General features: G+C 44.5%; 1 protein-coding gene across 3 annotated transcripts in view; it reads left to right on the top strand.

Moving 5' to 3' along the window:
* The first annotated feature begins 1,895 nt into the window (after positions 1–1,895).
* TMEM71 (transmembrane protein 71) overlaps positions 1,896–18,376 on the top strand; it is a 42,038-nt gene continuing 25,557 nt past the window's right edge. The window contains exons 1-6 of one of the 3 annotated variants that reach the window (XM_008255920.4): positions 1,896–2,176; positions 2,591–2,672; positions 3,597–3,678; positions 5,548–5,608; positions 9,561–9,773; positions 12,704–12,873. In XM_008255920.4, the coding sequence (XP_008254142.1) occupies positions 3,633–3,678; positions 5,548–5,608; positions 9,561–9,773; positions 12,704–12,873 (490 nt within the window). In that variant the 5' untranslated portion in view covers positions 1,896–2,176; positions 2,591–2,672; positions 3,597–3,632. The remainder of the gene's footprint in view (positions 2,177–2,590; positions 2,673–3,596; positions 3,679–5,547; positions 5,609–9,560; positions 9,774–12,703; positions 12,874–18,376) is intronic. The other 2 variants (XM_008255919.4, XM_008255925.4) reach the window with 2 other exon arrangements.

Raw genomic sequence — 18,376 nt, 5'->3', positions numbered from 1 at the left:
AACAGCATCTGTCAAGAGGTGGGTATAACAATTCACTGTGCTGATAGATGAAAAGGGCATAGAACACGGCCTCGCACACTCCATAAAATGGGTGATTATTTGGATCATTAATGAGAATCCAACATGTACCAGACCTTTAAAGAAACAGCAAACTCATTCTGATGTGAGCTCCCTGGAGAAGATTTGGCAACACAGACAGATACAGAGATCTTGAAGTCTAAAGGATTGGCCCTCCTCCTCTACAAGAGATCACAGTCTAGGAGAGGAAGGAGACAGCTTTGACTAACAGATGAAGGTGCTGGGGGCTCCCAGGACAGCTGCAGAACAGAATAGCTATCCGGCATAGAGGTAGATGTGACCAGTAGCCTTGAATTTATGAGTGCATAGTCTAAGGGAGGCGCTACAGCAGCAGAGAGCCATGGCAGTGGTCAGCACTGACAGACAGCTCAAGCAGTAAGCATTTGTTAGCACTAGGTATTAGCTCTTTATTTCCACGAAACAAATTACCCCAAAACTTGGTGACTGAAAACGCCATTTATTAGCTCCCAGTTTTCATGGGTCAGGAATGTGGGCAGGACTAAGAGGGGTCCTCTGTTTCTGCGTCTTTCACAGGGTATGGTCCAGGTGTCAGCTGGGGCTGTAGTCCTCTCAAGGCCCCGTTGGAGAAGGATCCTTTCCTAAGTCTTTGCATGTGGTTCTAGGCCACATTCCTGGGTGTTGGCCTGAAGGCCTCAGTTCCCTCCCAGCCTTTGGGACTACGCTTGGTCCCTTGGTGGGTCTGTCCACCACGGCAGCTTGAGCAAGCCAAGAAGGTGCTAGGGAGGGTCCAGCAAGACAGACGCCACCATCATTTGCAGCCAAATTGTGGTGATGACAACCGATGACCTTGACCTTACTGTACTCACAAGGAGCAGGTCATGAACTTCAGCCCACACTCAACAAGAATATGAAGTTCAGGAGGTCGGGAACCTTGAAACTTGATGGGCCCCCTTTCTGCTGCCCCGGGCCACATACTCCATGAGATCCTGCTGAGTAGCCTAACCTTGGAGGGAAAGAGAACACCAGAAAGGATGGGATGGGCTTCTCTGCCGGCCTGACCACTGGGTCAGAGGAGGTGCTGGTTTACAGAAAATGAGTGAGGAAGCTGCCTTGCACGTCTGTGCTGAGGACTCGGTTAGTTTTCACTTCGTTGATCTCCTTTAATTCTGTAAGCTAGCCTATATAACTGACAGGAAGTTCAATTACAAGTCTGTAGCCACACAGCTGGGATGCCAATTTGAACATCAATCTGTGTGATTCCAAAACCCATGTTCTTTCTGCTACCCAAAGCTATCTCTATATTGCTAGAAAATGAGTTTCTTTGATTGTCATAGCAGATATGTAGGGAGCTACAAAAAGCGTCAAGTTCTTTGAGCTTTCCTATAATATAAAGTTAAAATACCACCCATAGAATTTTTTTTTTTTTGTGAGGGGGGATGTCCAAAGTTTGGTAAATCAGTATGGTGCCACTAGAGATATTTTCATAAGATCCAGCTCCTGTTATTTGCCAGGATTCTGAATGTAAGAGTGTCCATGCCTTAAATCTAAGTGGCTTGGGCAAAAGCCCTCCTCTGTACTACTCATAGTCAAGTGTGACCAGAAGATGTTGAGCAGGAAGTATCACTTCACTGGGAGATTTTCTCATGTTCTTGCCACTGGGGGTGTTGAGTTGGCTCGTAAACGCGTCCCTCCAGCAACCATGGCGAGCCCGGCTGGCCTGACTCATGGGCTGCACGTCCTGGGCTGCAGATCCGGGAGCCTCTCTTAACTCTTCACCAAGCTTCTCCGTGAGCGCCTCTGGTGGGAGCCCGGCAGGAAGTGTGACCTCATTCTGCTTCTCTGCCTCTGGTTTCGCAGGCTGATTTTGAAAGAAAACAAGAGGGTGGGAAGGCTGACTCTCCCCAGAACTACGCACTTGAGTCTCTGTTCTAAGAAACCTTCCAAAGGACAGGGGCCGGGCTGCAGAAGACAACTTCTCTGCAAATGCCTGCACACGGTGATCTGGGTAGAAGGGAGGAAGGGGTTCCCTTTATCGCGGGGTTCTGCACCTGTTGACTTTGTGACATCCAGTTTTCGACTGAAGATCGGCTCAGTCCTCGGTTTCTCCGCTGCCGACCACAGGAAGCTGCACACTTCAGTAATTATTTTTGGCATTTGTCAACTGGAAGAAGAGACAGGGATCTCCCTTTGGAAGGAATGTGTGTGGGAACATTATTTTTCAGAACAGATGTGTTGCTTTGGTGGAACTGGTAGATAGAGAGCGTGTGTTTCTTGAAAAGTTCTCGAATTGTGTCTGCAGCCTTTTTTTCTGTTACTAATTCTCAGCTAACTGTCAGTTTACTGCCTGTGACAGCCACAAGCAGTTGTAAGATATAATAATAACTTGCTGTCTGCTGCAGAAGTTCTTGGCTTAAAACTAATTTAACTCTTGGGAAAAACTAGCAGAGTAATTTGGGCTGGGCACACTCTTATGCAGCAAGAATGCAAAGGGCAGGGGGCAGACTAATATATTATATTGTAAATAATATTATTTTATATTCCAAACAAACAGAATCTGTAAATGTGTGCTTTGATTCAGAAATCTTCCAAGGAATGCCAGCAAGTTCTTCTGACATCTTGAAAGGTCTTTATAAGTAGGTTTCTCTGTGTGCTAATATAGATTATATACAGTTGATTGAAGTAATTTGGAGCTATAGAATGAGTGTGGTTTGATTCATTGTATTACAGCTACAAAAGCAATCCATTGCTCATTATTATATTACAAAGTGTGGTTAGCGTTGGCAAATCAGAAATAACTTAGTCTTACCTTATAAAGCTGCTGGAGTAGTGGTAAATACGAGTACAAAATCCAACAGTCTACTGAAGGTAGAATTATGGGATGAGAGCTAAATGACTAAGGCTGGCATAATGTACGTACTTTGCTATTGCTAATTTGTAATTGAGAGAGTAAACTAACTCTTCATGGGAACTGAGTTTGTAGGCACTGTCCAATGGCACACTATTTTTAGTGTAACACTGATTATGCTGTTTTTGGAATGTCTAGGCTGATAACAATTGCACTGACTGTCTCTGTGACTACCTGTCAATGGTTCAAGCTGTTGGGCCAAAGACAGACATGAGTGCCAAAGCGCTGTCTGAAACTTGATAATGGGGTTGATTTGTGGTGCATGATTAAAATATAAATATGTTTGTTTGGAGGGCTCTAGAGCTGGTAGTTTTTCCAGATTTCTTAATCAACGAACTCACTCATTATTTTTATTTGAATTACAAATCAACCATTGTGAGTCTAGTGTTCCCAAATACAACGATGTCTTTATTTATAAAGGGAGGATATTATTTAAATGCACCAAGTGAGACAATGGAAAATGTAAGACAAAATCTTAGAAGCAGACACACTTTGAGTGAAGTCCTGCAATCTGGTCTCTTGCGCTCAAGCCTATCTCTCTCTATTACTTCGGTAAACAAATCTGACTAGTGCAATTAGTAGATGCCATCTGTTTGGCATCATTTTTTCTATTTTTAATATATAGTCCACCTTTTTTTAACGTCTTTTGCAGAAAATCTGTGAAGTTTGAACAAACGGCCTTCCAAAGATGCACCGAGTAACTCATCTGATGTCAACGCCAGCAGCAAGTAAATGTGAGAGAACTGCTATATGCAATTATCTTTTGAACGATTAGACTCCGTTTAGCAATTTCCTTGCTTTGATTTTGCTGATACTCAGACCATTAACCATCTGTCAGTAGCTTGTGTTTCTTAAATGCCAGTGTTCACGTTGGCAATGATTTTGACTTCATTTCTTTCCTTGAGAGAAATGTGATATTTTTCCTTTTAGTAGAAAAAAAAATCACTGTTTTTTTTAGATGCCTGTGCATAAATGTGAAAGGAGATTGTTTATCAGCTACTATTAAGATGCAAAACTGTTTGTGTCTAAAAAATGCTGAATGATTTTGATAGCTACTTGCAGAAAATAAGGGCGTTGTTGAAACGGTAGTGGTTTCAAGTTTCTTCCTTCCTCTTGTTATTTTCCCCAAACCCTACTTCTAACCCTCCCTCACACATTCAGAATTGTCTCCCTACAAATCATCCAGTCTAATTTGTAAGTCTAAATCGCTTTCTTTGTCTTAGAATCTAAGACTTAGATATTTTCAGTGATGGAATCAAGTTTCACTGAGCCTGCCTAACAGAAGTATTGACACCACTGCTGAACATTGTACAGTTCTGTTTTAGAATATTAACCAACTGCAATGGTCCCCACGTGAAGTCTGTTGCTATGCCTTTGATTTAATGAGAGTGAATGAGTGGATCTTTCTCTTTTTAAAATTAAGAATACTGACAGGTGGGTGTTTGGCACACAGTCAAAGTTGCTGCTTGGGACACCTGTATTCCATATTAGAGTACCTAATTTGAGTCTTGGTTCCTGCACTTAAAATCCAGTTTCTTTTTTTAAAAGACTTATTTTATTTATAAGTCAGAATTACACATACACACACACACATACACACACAGAGAGATCTTCCATTTGCTGGTTCACTCCCCAAATGGCCACAAAGGCCAGAGCAGGGCTAGGCAGAAGCCAGGAGCTTCTTCCAGGTCTCCTACATGGATGCAGGTGCCCAAGCACTTGGGCCATCCTCTGCTGCTTTCCCAGGCACATTAGAAGGGAGCAGGATCAGAAACCAACCAGCCCGAACACAAACTGGTCCCCATATGGGATGCCAGCATTGCAGGCGGTGACTTAACCCCCTACGACAAAACGCTGGCTTCTTAAAATCCAATTTCTAGCTGATATGCTCCCTGGGATGCAGCAGATGGTGGCCCAAGTACTTGTGTCCCTGCCATCCACATGGGAGAATCTGACTGAGTTCTAAGCTCCTAACTTTGGCATGGCCCAGTCCTAATTGTTGAGGGCATTTGGGGAGTGGCAGATGGGAGATCTCTCTCTCTTTTTTTCTCTCTCTTTCTCTCTTTCTCTTACTCTGCTTTTCAAATACAAATGAAAATAAATAAACAAAATTTTTAAAAATTTGAGAAGACTTCACATATAACATAAAATCAAACAAAACTTTTCCCCTCTAATGTCTTCTGCTCATTATCGGACAGTAGATGTGTCTTAAACAGCCCTGATGAGGGAGAGTCTGGGACTATAACTGAGTCCCTTAGATTACTGAGTAAGCTACAGTAACCACAGCTTCCCCCTAGATGTGTTCTCCCCCTTATCATGAGCTCTGTTTGATGCTAATGATTTATTGTTGCCTCGTCCTGTGCTAAGGAGCCTGTGAAAGAATCCTGTACCTAGGAAGGGAACAGTGACACCAGCCCTAGGTTATCCCTTGCTTCCCTCTGAGACCTGGTGCCAAGTTGAGTGGGCCCATTCCCTGGGTGCTACCCTTGCTCGTGTCTTCTGGCTGAGGCTGGGGTGTCGCTGTCCATGCCTTCATAGAGGATTCCACTCTTGGCGGTCATGGATGTGAGATGTTTCTGCTTCTCTCTCCTTGGCTTCTGCAGGTGCTTCGAAGTCAGAGACAGGGTTTGCTGGAGAGCTGTCTCCTACGTGCATTCCCCCCAGGTATGTATGAGGCTTTTCTCAAGAAAAAGCGATCACTTCTCTTCCTGTGTGTTTTATTTTGTGCTGATACAAAACCATTCTTTTAGCTCACATCCCATGTTGGTAGAGTTACATAGCTTCTTTCCCATGGCACATACACAACAGAAATGTGCCTCATTCAGTAATGGGCTGTGACTCTCTGGCTAAAAGTGTGCAGGTAACTGCGAACAACTGGGTACTAATGGGTAGTTACTTTTGCTCAAATTGATTTTCTCTCTCTCTCTCTCTCTTTTTTTTTTTTTTTTTTTGACAGGCAGAGTTAGTGAGAGAGAGAGACAGAGAGAAAGGTCTTCCTTCTGTTGGTTCACCCCCAAATGGCCGTTACGGCCAGTGTGCTGCACCAATCCGAGGCCAGGAGCCAGGAGCTTCCTCCTGGTCTCCTATGCAGGTGCAGGGCCCAAGCACTTGGGCCATCCTCCACTGCACTCCCAGGCCACAGCACAGAGCTGGACTGGAAGAAGAGCAACCGGGACTAGAACCCGGTGCCCATATGGGATGCTGGCACCACAGGCGGAGGATTAACCAAGTCAGCCATGGCGCTGGCCCCTGATTTTCTCTTAAATATCCTTTCCTAGCTCATTTTTCAGGAGCCACAGGCTTATACAACAGCACACAAGCTGGCTGAATTTGGTGCTCCACTCACCCATGTGGAATCTACCATTTCATTCAAGCATTGAATCCACGTGGAGTCGCTTGTCTTTTCCTCCTTCCAGTCTTCTGATTTCTCTCTCATCCTGTATGCAGGCAGCAGTTGAGGGCCCCCCACCCCGTATTTTGTGTCATGTGCTTGGAATGTAAAGACATCAGGCGATTGTAGCAGAACCTGTCCTTTCTTGTAAAGCCCAGGCCTCCTCATATTCCCAAGTGAGTCAGCAAAACACAAACAAAAGCACATACTGTGGAGTCACAGTGACCGGAGTTCATATATCAGCTCTGACACCCAATAGCTGCATAAAAGATCCAACTAATTTGCTCTCAGTTTTTCCCTTCTGTACAATGACGATAATACTAAGGCTTAGCTTCTGCAGAGACTCGTGAAGAGTCGATAAAGAGTAGAGCATGAGGTCAGACTTACGGGAAAGCGCTCAATAAATGATACCCATTTAAAACGTACTTTATTATTAACTTGAGTGCGTCTGTTAACTTGTGCATTGGTCTTTGATTTTGCAAACAGATAAGAAATTCAGTAGAGCACGAGGGAAATGTGTGGAAGGGTGAGAGACATTTTATAATCTATCCATTTATGAGCAACTGTCTGAATTTTGTTAAAGATTGTGACGGGGTTTCTTTCTTTTTTTTTTTTTATTTGACAGGTAGAGTTACAGACAGTGAGAGAGAGAGAGAGAGAGACAGAGAGAAAGGTGTTCCTTCCGTTGGTTCACTCCCCAAATGGCTGCCATGGCTGGCGCTGCGCCAATCCAAAGCCAGGAGTCAGGTGCTTCTTCCTGCTCTCCCATGCGGGTGCAGGAGCCCAAATACTTGGTCCATCCTCCACTGCCTTTCTGGGCCAGAGCAGAGAGCTTGACTGGAAGTGAAGCAACCGGGACTAGAACTCAGTGCCCATATGGGATGCTGGCACCACAGGCGGAGGATTAGCCAAGTGAGCCATGGCGCCAGCCCTGTGATAGGGTTTCTTTCTTCACCAACCCATCTTTATCCTGTCCTGGGGCCATGAACTTTAGACTGTTCCAAGGTCTGTTAGTCACCTCACAGGACAAGAAAGGACTTTTTCTTTGGGCAATTAAGCAAGTTGCTGTGCTTTGGTATGGGGTTGGGTTTCTGAGAACAATTGGAAGGGACCTGGTAAAATTAATCAGCTGTTAGAATTTGCACAGCAGAATTGAAGGAAGTCAATGTCTAGGGATAAGCTTGTTATCCATTTATTATGCTTGATATTGTTGGGGAAGAATATTTGTTTTTACCATAATCCGGAGGTTGGAAGAGTGTCCCCATAGTGGTTACAACCACGGGAGGATAAAGTTAAGGGCATTGGAAAGGAAAGATGGCTGAAGGTTGGAGAGACTCCAAGTGAAAATTGTTGAATGTTGAGACTTCTGAAACTGGAATGTGGGTGGAAATGCAGGGCCATATCTCTGTAAACTCCTACTTGTCTGACACATTATACATGCAATTACCCCACTAATTTTTTAAAATTTATTCATTTGAGAGGCAGAAAGAGAGAGAGAGAGAAAGAAAGAAAGAGAAAGAGAGAGAAAATGAATTTCTATCTGCTAACTAACTCCACACGTGCCTGTGACAGCTGAGGCTGAGAGAAGGGAACTAAATCCAAGTCTCCTATGTGGTGGCAGGGACCCAATTACTTGAACCATCACCACTGCCTCCCTGGGGGAGGCAGGAAACTGGAGTCGAGAGCCAGAGAGGAACATCAAACCCAGACATTCCAACGTGGCATGCAGTCCTCTTCACTGGCATTTAAACCTCTAGGCTAAATGCATAACCCCCATTAATTCTTAAGGAGCCAGAACAGTAGGGGAAAGAGCACTAACACAGAAGGTAAGAGGTGTAGATTCTTACTTGATCTCTTCTGAGTCTTTCACCCTGAGGTTGTCTGGAGGCATAATCTTCTCATGGAGAAATGTGTGTAAGTCCCTTGTTAACATCCAGGTGAAGAGCTCATGGGGTTTGTTACCAGGGATGCTGACTGATGACATCACTGCCCCTTGACACACACATGTACTCAGTCACTGTGTTTTAAGGTCAGATTTCCAAAGCCTCTAGGTGCTGTCATCCAGCAGCTGGTATTGCACTTATGAACATACTGAACATCAATTAGACACACAGCTCCTGCCCTCCAGAAAGTTCTTTTCTCTTTTAATTTTTAATTAGCTTTTAATGATACAATGTGATCTGTAGGTACAATTCTAGGAAACCAATGATATTCCCTTCCTCTCTCCCACCTGCCTTCCTTCTCTATTTATTTATTTATTTTTAGTTTTTGAGATGACATACTTTAAATTTACATTACTTAATACTCCACCAAATAAGAAGTTTAAAAACTAAAAAGCAAAAGGACCCTAGTTTAGTGGAAATATAGGCAATGGCTATAAACAATAATTGAATGGGAAAATGACCATTTCTAAAATAATTATGGAGGCAGACAGGCATACACACAAACACTGAAATGAATCAGGATTTGGGACAAAGAAAAATCCCAAGTTTTTGTGGGAGAGGATAGAGAAAGCCAGTAGTTTTGCCTGGTCAAATCCCGTATTCTTTTCTCCACTGTGGCTCTGTTGCTATTGTCACCAAGCTCCAACATTCCTCATGCCAAGAAATTCTAAATTTCTAGAACACCTGCATAGCTTTGGTTGCCTTTCAGTCATATGGGCATGTACTTGTTTTATATACCCAAGCCTCACAAATCTTAGCAAGAGAAGCACAAGATGCTCTGGGTACCAAGTCAGGGGAGGAAACCAGTGACCATTTGTGCAGCCACGCTATGGGGGGACTTTGCAAAGGCCATAAAGAACTCTGCCTGCGTGTTCATCCCATATCTTGCCTGCTTCTGGTAACTACATAGTTATACTTTTCCTATTATATCTCAAGAATGATGATGTGGAAATTGGAGAGTATTCAGAGTAAGGGGAAGAAGGGACGATGAGCTTCCAACATTATAGAAAATCTGTTTTGCAGTTTTGTCAAGACTGCAGGCTCATTGGGTGGTGAAGAGGTTGTTTCAACTTCCCTGAAATTGAAAACAGAAAAGACACTGGAATTCAGGAATGTCATGAGGCAGATGAAGCCCAAGAAGTAGAGTGACGGCTTTCAGGGCTGAAGAAGTCACTGACAGTCAGGAATACAAAGTTGTTTCCCATTGCAGTAACCAGAACGTGGTTTTTGTGTGACTGGCTGTACTGGATATTTGGAGGATTCTTCATTTTCCTTTCATTAGTCTTTCCTGTGATTTCCTGGATGGTGAGAGTTCCTTTAAATGCTGCTCCACAGACCCCCTGACGGGCTCCTACTACACCTGTCGCCGAAGTCCCAGGCTCCTCACCAATGGCTACTACATTTGGACAGAAGACAGTTTCCACAGTGACAAAGATGGCAACATAACTCTGAACCCATCCCAGACCAGTGTTATGTACAAGGAGAACTTGGTTAGGTAAGTAGAGGCTACTGCATAAAGGAAGCTTCAGTCCAATCCATCCATTAGCTTTTCTTTCATTCATTCATTCATTCATTCGCTCATCCCACAAGCACTTACAAGGAGACCATTATTGCTCCAGACTGTGGAAATACAAGGGGAGATAAGCAGAAAGAATAGTTGACATGGAAATAAGCAGAAGTCCTGACGTGACACAGAGGCAGGGCTAGAAATTGGGATAGGAGGGAAAAACAAGGGAGAATAGAGGAACAGACAGAAAGTAGCTTCCTGGAGTTGGTGATGACTGATTGGAGTCTTCAAAGATGCAGGATGTTAATGAAAATAAATGCAAAAAGGGGGGCTTTTGGACAGAGGGAGCAGGCATGGGCTTCTGAGACACTGATGTAATTAAAGGGAATAGCGAAGAGTCTGATAGGGGCGCAAGTTACAGTGGCAGTCTGCCAGAAAGGAGACTGAGTAAAAAGGCAGGGGCTGGGTGGAGGGAGTTAAATGTCAGGTTAAGGAGTTTGGGATCTATTCAGTAGAAAAAGAAGGGCCTTTGACAAAGTATCAGGTTTACTCTTAGGAAAACAGCAGGGATAAGAATGCAGAAGATGGATTGTAGATAACATGGATATGTGAGTAGAGAGTGAATAGAGTGGGAAAAATTGGAGACAGGGTATCCGTGCATTGAAATAAAACAGCAGTAGCAAGGATGAAAGTGTGGAGGGGCGTACAGATGAGAGGGATGGTGAAGAGGCAGGATGTGATCATTGTCTGGATGTTGGAGTTCCAGCAAAGGAACAGCACTTGTGTGAAACTTAGGACTCCGTCTTTGTCAACTGCATGTATAGTGGGACCATTTACCAAGATCAGAGAAAAGGTAGGGGCCTGTTTGGAGAAAAAAAAAGATGACTGAGTTCACTTTGGATCAATGAATTCGAGTAATCTCATCTATTGCTCTTTGTTTTAAACCACCCAAATGCTGACTATACCAGTCACTTCTTGACACAATAATTCTGCATAAAAAATAAGCAACTGCAAAGTCTTCATAACACATAAGACTTGTTTGGAAGTCAGCTGGGGTAACTTGATTTGATCTCATATACTTTGGGTTAAGCTTGGCCTCAGTTTGGTCTTATGTCTGCTCCCCTTATGGCATTCTCTTACAACCTGCAGATCACATCAAGAATGTTCTCCCTGTCATAGTCACATAAATGCCAGAGGACATACCTCCACACAAGTGCACCTCAAGCTTCTGTGTGCATCAGCCTGATAATGTCTCATTGATCATTTCAAGTCAGATGGAAAACCTGGAGTGAGAGTCAGAGAAATCTGCCTTGTCCCTACTGATGGGGAAGGGAAGGGAAGGAAGACATGAATAATTCTTTACTGTGGATATCTGTCCTGTGCATGACAGAATGATTGACAGCATCTCTGGCCTCTATCCACTGTATACCAACAGTACCCCTTTTCTGGCTGACATTTAGAAAAAATATCTTTAGAAACTGCCAAATGTCCCCTGGACCTGAAATCACCCTGGCTGAGCTCCACTGGGGGAATGAATATACAAATCTTGCTGTAATCCATTTAAACACCAAAGGAAACAACTCAAAATGGAGCTCTGATTGCACATGTAGGTGACCTTGCAGAACTTTGTGAGGCTAAAACTATCCCAGTTCCTCTTTGCATGGCATGGCTTCAGTTAGGCCTTCAGCATAACACGCTTAGCAAAAGGCGGATGCACCTTTTAGTTATACTTTGAATGGCCTGTGTGCCCTCAATCCAGCCCCTTGAAGTCATCCTCCAAGGTCAAGGATCTTTTGGACAAACAAACCAAGTCATGTTGCCATGGTACTTTTCCCGTTGGCATGCTTCAGTGGTCTCCCTTTGTTCTAACATGAAATCCTCTCTCCTCCACGTGATACACAAGGTTGTTTTTTTTTTTTAAGATTTATTTATTTATTTGAAAGTCAGAGTTACACAGAGAGAAGGAGAGGCAGAGAGAGAGAGGTCTTCCATCTGCTGGTTCACTCCCCAGTTGGCCACAATGGCTGGAACTGTGCTGATCCGAAGCCAGGAGCCAGGAGCTTCTCCTGGGTCTCCCACATGGGAGCAGAGGCCCAAGAACTTGGGTCATCCTCTACTACTTCCCCAGGCCACAGCAGAGAGCTGGATTGGAAGTGGAGCAGCCAGGACTCGAACCAGTGCCCATATGGGATGCCAGTACTGCAGGCAGTGGCTTTACTTGCTAGACCACAGCACTGGCCCCACAAAGTTGTTCTTTATCTGCCCATTTTCCTTTTCCAGTGTCATTTCCTAACATGACCCAGTGTGAGACCTACTTGTTCTTCCCAGGCACTTATTCCAGAAAGCCTTCTCTCTCACTCAACTGGCAATGCCTTTGCTAGGGCTCTCAGAGCAACCCTCACGGAACTTTTCCCAAGCCCATACTCCCTCCAGAACATGGCAACCAACAACAATTGCTGGAGCTAGACTGTCTGGGTTTGTATCCCAGCCAGGTCAGTTACGAGCTGGATGATCTCAGTCAGTGACCTGACTACTCTAAGTCTCTCTTTCCTGATCCGAACAATGGGGCAGCAGTTGTAACTACCTCTCAGGGCTGTCTGAGGATAGTATCAGTTAATTTATGTAAAGCACTTAGAAAGACATCAGGCACAGAATGAGCTCTATGAAAGCATTGGGTGTGTCTGCTTTATTCTTATCTTTTTCCCATAGATTGTGAACATTGTGTACACACAGTTTGGTCCTTTAACTCAGTATTCTTGACATTGATCTTGGGATGTGGCACACGGTAGAATTTTGGGGAACTTCCAGAAAGTGCAGACTTAGGTTGCAGATGTGTACTTGGTACCAGATCACTCTTGGTTTCTAACCCAGAGGGACTGCTGCTCACTGTCCACCATGCTACTTTCATATCTTCCCAGAATATTTAGAAAGAAAAGGAAGTTCTGTCGCTCCCTTTCTTCTCTCTTCGACCTCAATGCCTCTGAATCCTGGCTACAAGCAAGTATCTTTGATGCTGACTCTTCCCTAAGGAAAGACAAGTGGTTGGAAGGAGTCAGGAGGCTGGACACGTACCGTTGCAGTCAAAATGGTGAGTTTGCATCTTCCGTTCCATGGGGAAGCATCGTCTCCAAATGGGTAGTGGTAGCCATGTGGTCCTGGACCAATGTCAAGTCCAAAGGGACAGTCATTTTGACAGAGAGGATGGGCCACATTTTACAACTTCATCTACATTTCTCTCCATACCACCTGTGCAGTAGAAATGTGCATGTGTCCATGTCATGTAAAACAGTCCAACTTAAATTTGTGAATTTCTGAGTCAATAATACTGGGAAAATACTTATGCAGGTCCAGTGCATCTTTTGTGTATGGGATATGGATGGAGAAATGATACTGGAGTCAGTTCCAGAAGACCTGTATTGGGGAAAGTATACTGGACACAGGGTCAAGTCCCAGTCTGGGCACATTATAGTTAGCTAACTTGGCTAACTCAATTTTAAAGCAAATACACACACACACACGATAAATATTACTGTTGTTCTATGTAACATGCATATGTATGTATTAGGTACATAGCATGTAGTATTTTACACATAATAGTAAATTCTGTGTATATATATAGACACACATGTATGTATGCAAACACAGTGATGGGAATTAAAGTCTATTTTAAACATTAAATAGGGCAATAACTGTCAGGCAAATTTCAAAGCCTGCTGCTCAGTAAATCATTGCCTAATTATTTTTATTTATTGCCTAATTACTATTTTATTACTAGAACAGAAGCAATAGATGCTTATTGCACACCATCCATTTGCCTGGTCTGGAGATACAGAGGTGATTATGAACAATATAGCCCCTGTGTTCTTTGGTCTTATTGTTTACTAGAGCACAGGTTGGACTTTGCCAAATAATTGCATCAACAAACATGAAATAATGATTGTGGTAAGTGGCATGAAGAAAAAGTGTATGATACAGTAGGGGATTTGATCCATTTAGAAACTCAGGGAAGCCTTCCCTGTGGAATGGCAATGGTGCTGAGATCTGGACAATGAGGGGAGATTTTCCTGGGTAAAAGGGCAAGGTAAGAGCATTCTGGGCTGAGGACGTGAAAAAAGCCAGGGTCTGAGGAGCACAGTGAGCAGATTCACTGGGTAAGTGGAGACCACAGGCATGGTTTGGAACAGATTGCATATAAGGTCCTTGGGACATCCAAGGACAAAGTCAAGGTGGTGTTGGTCTCCATCTCCCAGGGCTCTGAGAAGGGATCAGGATTAGAGTTTGCGTCTCTGGAGTCATCTCATTCTAGGTGGGCATTGAAGCTGATGAGATGGATGAGGAAGAGGGTATGGGATTGGCAGAAGAGACCTAGAATGAGGCTTTGTGAACTCCAGTGTTGAATGGGCGAGTATGGTAGGATTAGCCAGTAAAATCAACAGAGAGGAAGCCTCAAGACAGATGGGTAGAGAACCAAGGGTGCTGTAGCACGGAAGTTCAGGCAGAGCAGTGGTTCAAGATGAAGGAAGCGGTCAACAGTGAATGCTCAAGCCAAAAAGGCAGATGGAATGAGGACTAAGAGTGCTCACCAGTTTCATTGACCTAGGGTTGTTGTTGGTGGCATGAAGTGGCAGAAGCGGATGAGGAATAGGGTGAGGAGAGAGTGGGAAGACAAGACGTGGAGATCTGCTATCTAGAAGAATCTCTGATATCTACTGGAAAGGGATGGAGAGAGGCCAGGAGTCAGGTGGAGGGGGATGTGAAGGTTGGGGGAACCACTGCCACCTCTTCTGCCACTTCCTCCTCCTGCTGCTGTCAAGGGAAGAAATCTCTAAACATAGGTTTATGGGTCTACTTTGAGATTCAAACACTCACATAAGAGTCATTTGTTCAATTACTCATTCACTGGTCAGACTCCCTGAGGACCCGCTGTGGCCACCTTACTAAGCACACATTCATCTAGACTGAATAAGACAAGCCCCAACCTTGAGCAACTCCTGCATTAACACAGAAAGATAAATGTGTCTGTACATAATTAGATTCTAATGCCTTGAGCACCGTGAGAGATTTATGAGCAGTGTGCACAGAGAATGCAAGGAGGTTTGCCAGGGAAGACTGTGTTAGCTCTGCCAGCTGGAGGCTGGGAGGAGTCCAGGCAGAAGGAACATCTGAATGGATCTTACAAGGATGAGGAAAATCACTAGGTAGGGATGATGAATGGGCATGGTATTTCCACCTTCTCTGTTCCATCTTCCAAACTGCTGGGTGGCCTCAAATGTAGACTTTCCACTGTCTTCTTAACACAGCATACAAGGCCCTTGGATTTCTTCTTTCCTTTCTTCCTTTCTTCCTTCCTTCCTCCCTCCCTCCCTCCCTCCCTCCCTCCCTCCCTCCCTCCCTCCCTCCCTATTCCTTTCTTTCTTTCTTTCTTTCTTTCTTTCTTTCTTTCTTTCTTTCTTTCTTTCTTTCTTTCTTTCTTTCTTTCTTTCTTTCTTTCTTTCTTTCTTTTCTTTCTTTCTTTTCTTTCTTTCTTTTCTTTCTTTCTTTTCTTTCTTTCTTTCTTTCTTTCTTTCTTTCTTTCTTTCTTTCTTTCTTTCTTTCTTTCTTTCTTTCTTTCTTTCCAGAACTGACTGCACCATTTGTAGGATGCAGTACAAAAAATAAAATGCAGGGTCCTTTGTTCAAAAAACATTTATGCATCATGGGGCAGATGTTTACCCTTGCAGCTCAGCTGCTGGTTGGGACGCCCACATCACATACCAGAGTGCCTGGGTTCCAACTCCAGCTCCACTCCTGATTCCAGCTTCCTGCTGGTGAGCATCCTTGGAGTAAGTGCCAATCTCTCAAGTGGTTGGGTCTCTGCCACTCCATGTGGCGGCTGGATTGAGTTCCTGGTTCCTGGTTTTGACTTGGCCTTTGCAGGCATTTGGGGAGTGAATCAATGGACGTTCTCTCTGTGTCTCAAACAAATAAGTAAATACAAAGTTTAAGGATTCCAAGGGTCAAATGCAGAGCATTAAACGGAAGGTGAGTCTTTCTAAGCAGGGACCCTGTGTCCCCTGTGTCTCCTGTGCAATTGTGCTTTGCCAGCGCCCATGTTGCTGAGCCTGTCTTCAGCTTCTTTTTCTTTCCCTTGCACACACCCAGCTGTCAACACAGTAATCTGCTCTCAGTTTCTCAAAAGAACCAGGCTTCTCCACACATCCATGGCTTGGCCCGCCTTATTCACTCCACTAAAATAATTCATGCATTCATTTAGAAGATTCCATTGAGGGTCGACTATATGCCAGGCACCATTCAATGCAGCGGACCCAGCAGTGAACCTCACAGACAAAACCACGCAGTCTCATGGAACTCGCTTTCTTGTAGGAGGGGACAGTAAATCGATGTGATAGCATGTTGGAAAGGGGTGAGTGGCAGTGATGTGGATTGCAAGTCTACAAAAGGTACTTAGGGGAGGCCTCAGTGAGATGGACCCTGGAGCCCTGGCTTAAAATGAGGAGTCAAAGAGCTTTGCAGATCTCTGGGGGAGAACAATCAGAGCAGGGCCAAGTTGTGGACCAGGAGGCTGCCTGAGACTGAGCCAGTGAGCAGTCTGCTTGGGAAGAACCTCAGAGGTGTGTGTACAGGGTGCAAGCGGGGAAGGACGAGCAACACTGCGAGGCATTTCCAAGGCCTTGCCTTCCCTGAGCAACAGGAGAGATCATTAGCGGATTTTATTGCAGACGAGTCACTTGATTCAACTTACATCGTGACAGGAGAACTCTGGCTGCTGTGTTCAGACTACATGTCAGGTGTTGGAGTCAGAAGCCAGGAACCCAGTGCAGAGGCTGTTGGAGTGATTCAGATGATGAGCGGTAATGGTAGCTTGAACTAAGACGATCACAGGATGGAGTAAGCAGGCTTCTGGACACATGTCAGTGGACCAGGCAACACGACTTGCCATGTGGGCCACACACACGCGAGAAGAAGTCCAGCGGCTCATTTACATTCTGTCTTAGTTGAATATACCACCGTGTCTGCATATCATCTTGTTTAAATAACCCCCAGAAAACCCTAGGAAGTAGGTTCTGTTATCCTACATACTATGATCATGATGAAAGGGAGGCTCCGGGTGAGGTAGCTTGCCCAAATTCGTTAGCTTATAAACAGCAGAGTTGGAACGCAACCCGGGGCTGTCTGGTTTGAAAGCTCGGGCTTTGCTCTTTGCCAGGAAGGCTTTGTTCTCCTTTCCAAGGTGAACTCCAGGGTGTGTCTCACACCCCAGGCCCAAGCAAGCAAGAATCACAGACTACAACCATGTAATAATTTAAGTATAAGTGTAGTAATTATGCAGCCATTATTTTTCCACCTGCTTCCTGGGCATAAAACCCAAATACTGCATTATCCTTTTTAAATTTTTAATTTCCTATAATTATAGATCCATACAAAGACAAAAAAAAAAAACAGTCCAGAGGGGCCAAGGCATGTTTATCCAGCTTCATCCACTGGCAACAACTTACACAATGAGAGCACATTATCTTTTTTTTATAAAGATTTATTTGAGAGTTGGGGTTGCAGACAGAGAGGGAGAGACATTTGCTGGGTCACTCCCCATGTGGCCTCAATGGCAGGAGCTGAGCTGATCTGAAGCCAGGAGCCAGGAGCTTCTTCTGTGTCTGCCACGTGGGTGCAGGGGCCCAAGTTCTTGGGCCATTTTCTATGGCCTTCGCAGACCATAGCAGAGAGCTGGATGGGAAGAGGAGCAGCTGGGACTCGAGCCAGTGCCCAGTTTGGATGCCAGCGTCTCAGGCGGAAGATTTGCCCACTACTCCACAGCGCCATCGCCTAGAGCACATTATCAAAACCAGGAAACTGACATTGCACAGTACTGCGAAGATTGCCCTAGTTTTTGCACACACTTGTGTGTATGTGTGTGTGTGTAATTCTAGGTTAGTTTTTAAAATAAGTGCTTATTAAGTGAAGAAACAGTTCCTCATATGCACTAATGATGGATTTGATCGAGTAAATTCTAGTTGCACACAAATCTCAGGGAAGTCTAAGCAGGACCAGGGGAGGAGAAGGAGGCAGGGAAGGGGAGATGAGTCCAGGGTATTTTTGAAGACTCTTGAGCAGGGTGGTGTCATCATCACAGTAGCAGGTGGAGAGTAGGAAGGGGAGCCCAGGAGCAAAGAAAACCACCAGGTACATAGAGAAGAAAGGAGGGAAGAGACTTCAGCAAGAGTTTCCAATTCCTGTCCAGAATTGACAGGCGGGTGACAGATTAAAGGCAAGAAGAATCAGAGAAAGCTGATGGGTTTAATTTAGGGGATGGCATGAAAGTTCTGCCAGTCACCAAGACCTGGAAGAGAGCATGACAAAGCAGTGAGGAAGCTGGGTTTTTGAGCTGGGTAGACCGGAACTGTCTTTGCCTACCTGAGTGCTCTTGGGCAAGTTAATTAACCCCTCAGATCCTCCATTCCTTTATACAAAAAAGAAGAAAGATAACAACCTATAGCATTGTTGTGGGGATGAAATGCAATTATCCATGAGAATAATCCCTCCAGGGGCTGGCATTCTGCTCAATGTATATGAGCTCCAAGAAGCCCCCCTTCCCC

This window comes from Oryctolagus cuniculus, chromosome 6 (assembly GCF_964237555.1).
Source record: "Oryctolagus cuniculus chromosome 6, mOryCun1.1, whole genome shotgun sequence".
NCBI classification, from domain to species: Eukaryota; Metazoa; Chordata; class Mammalia; order Lagomorpha; family Leporidae; genus Oryctolagus; species Oryctolagus cuniculus.
Note: the sequence above shows the minus strand (reverse complement) of the source record. Positions and strands in the feature narration are given on the sequence as shown.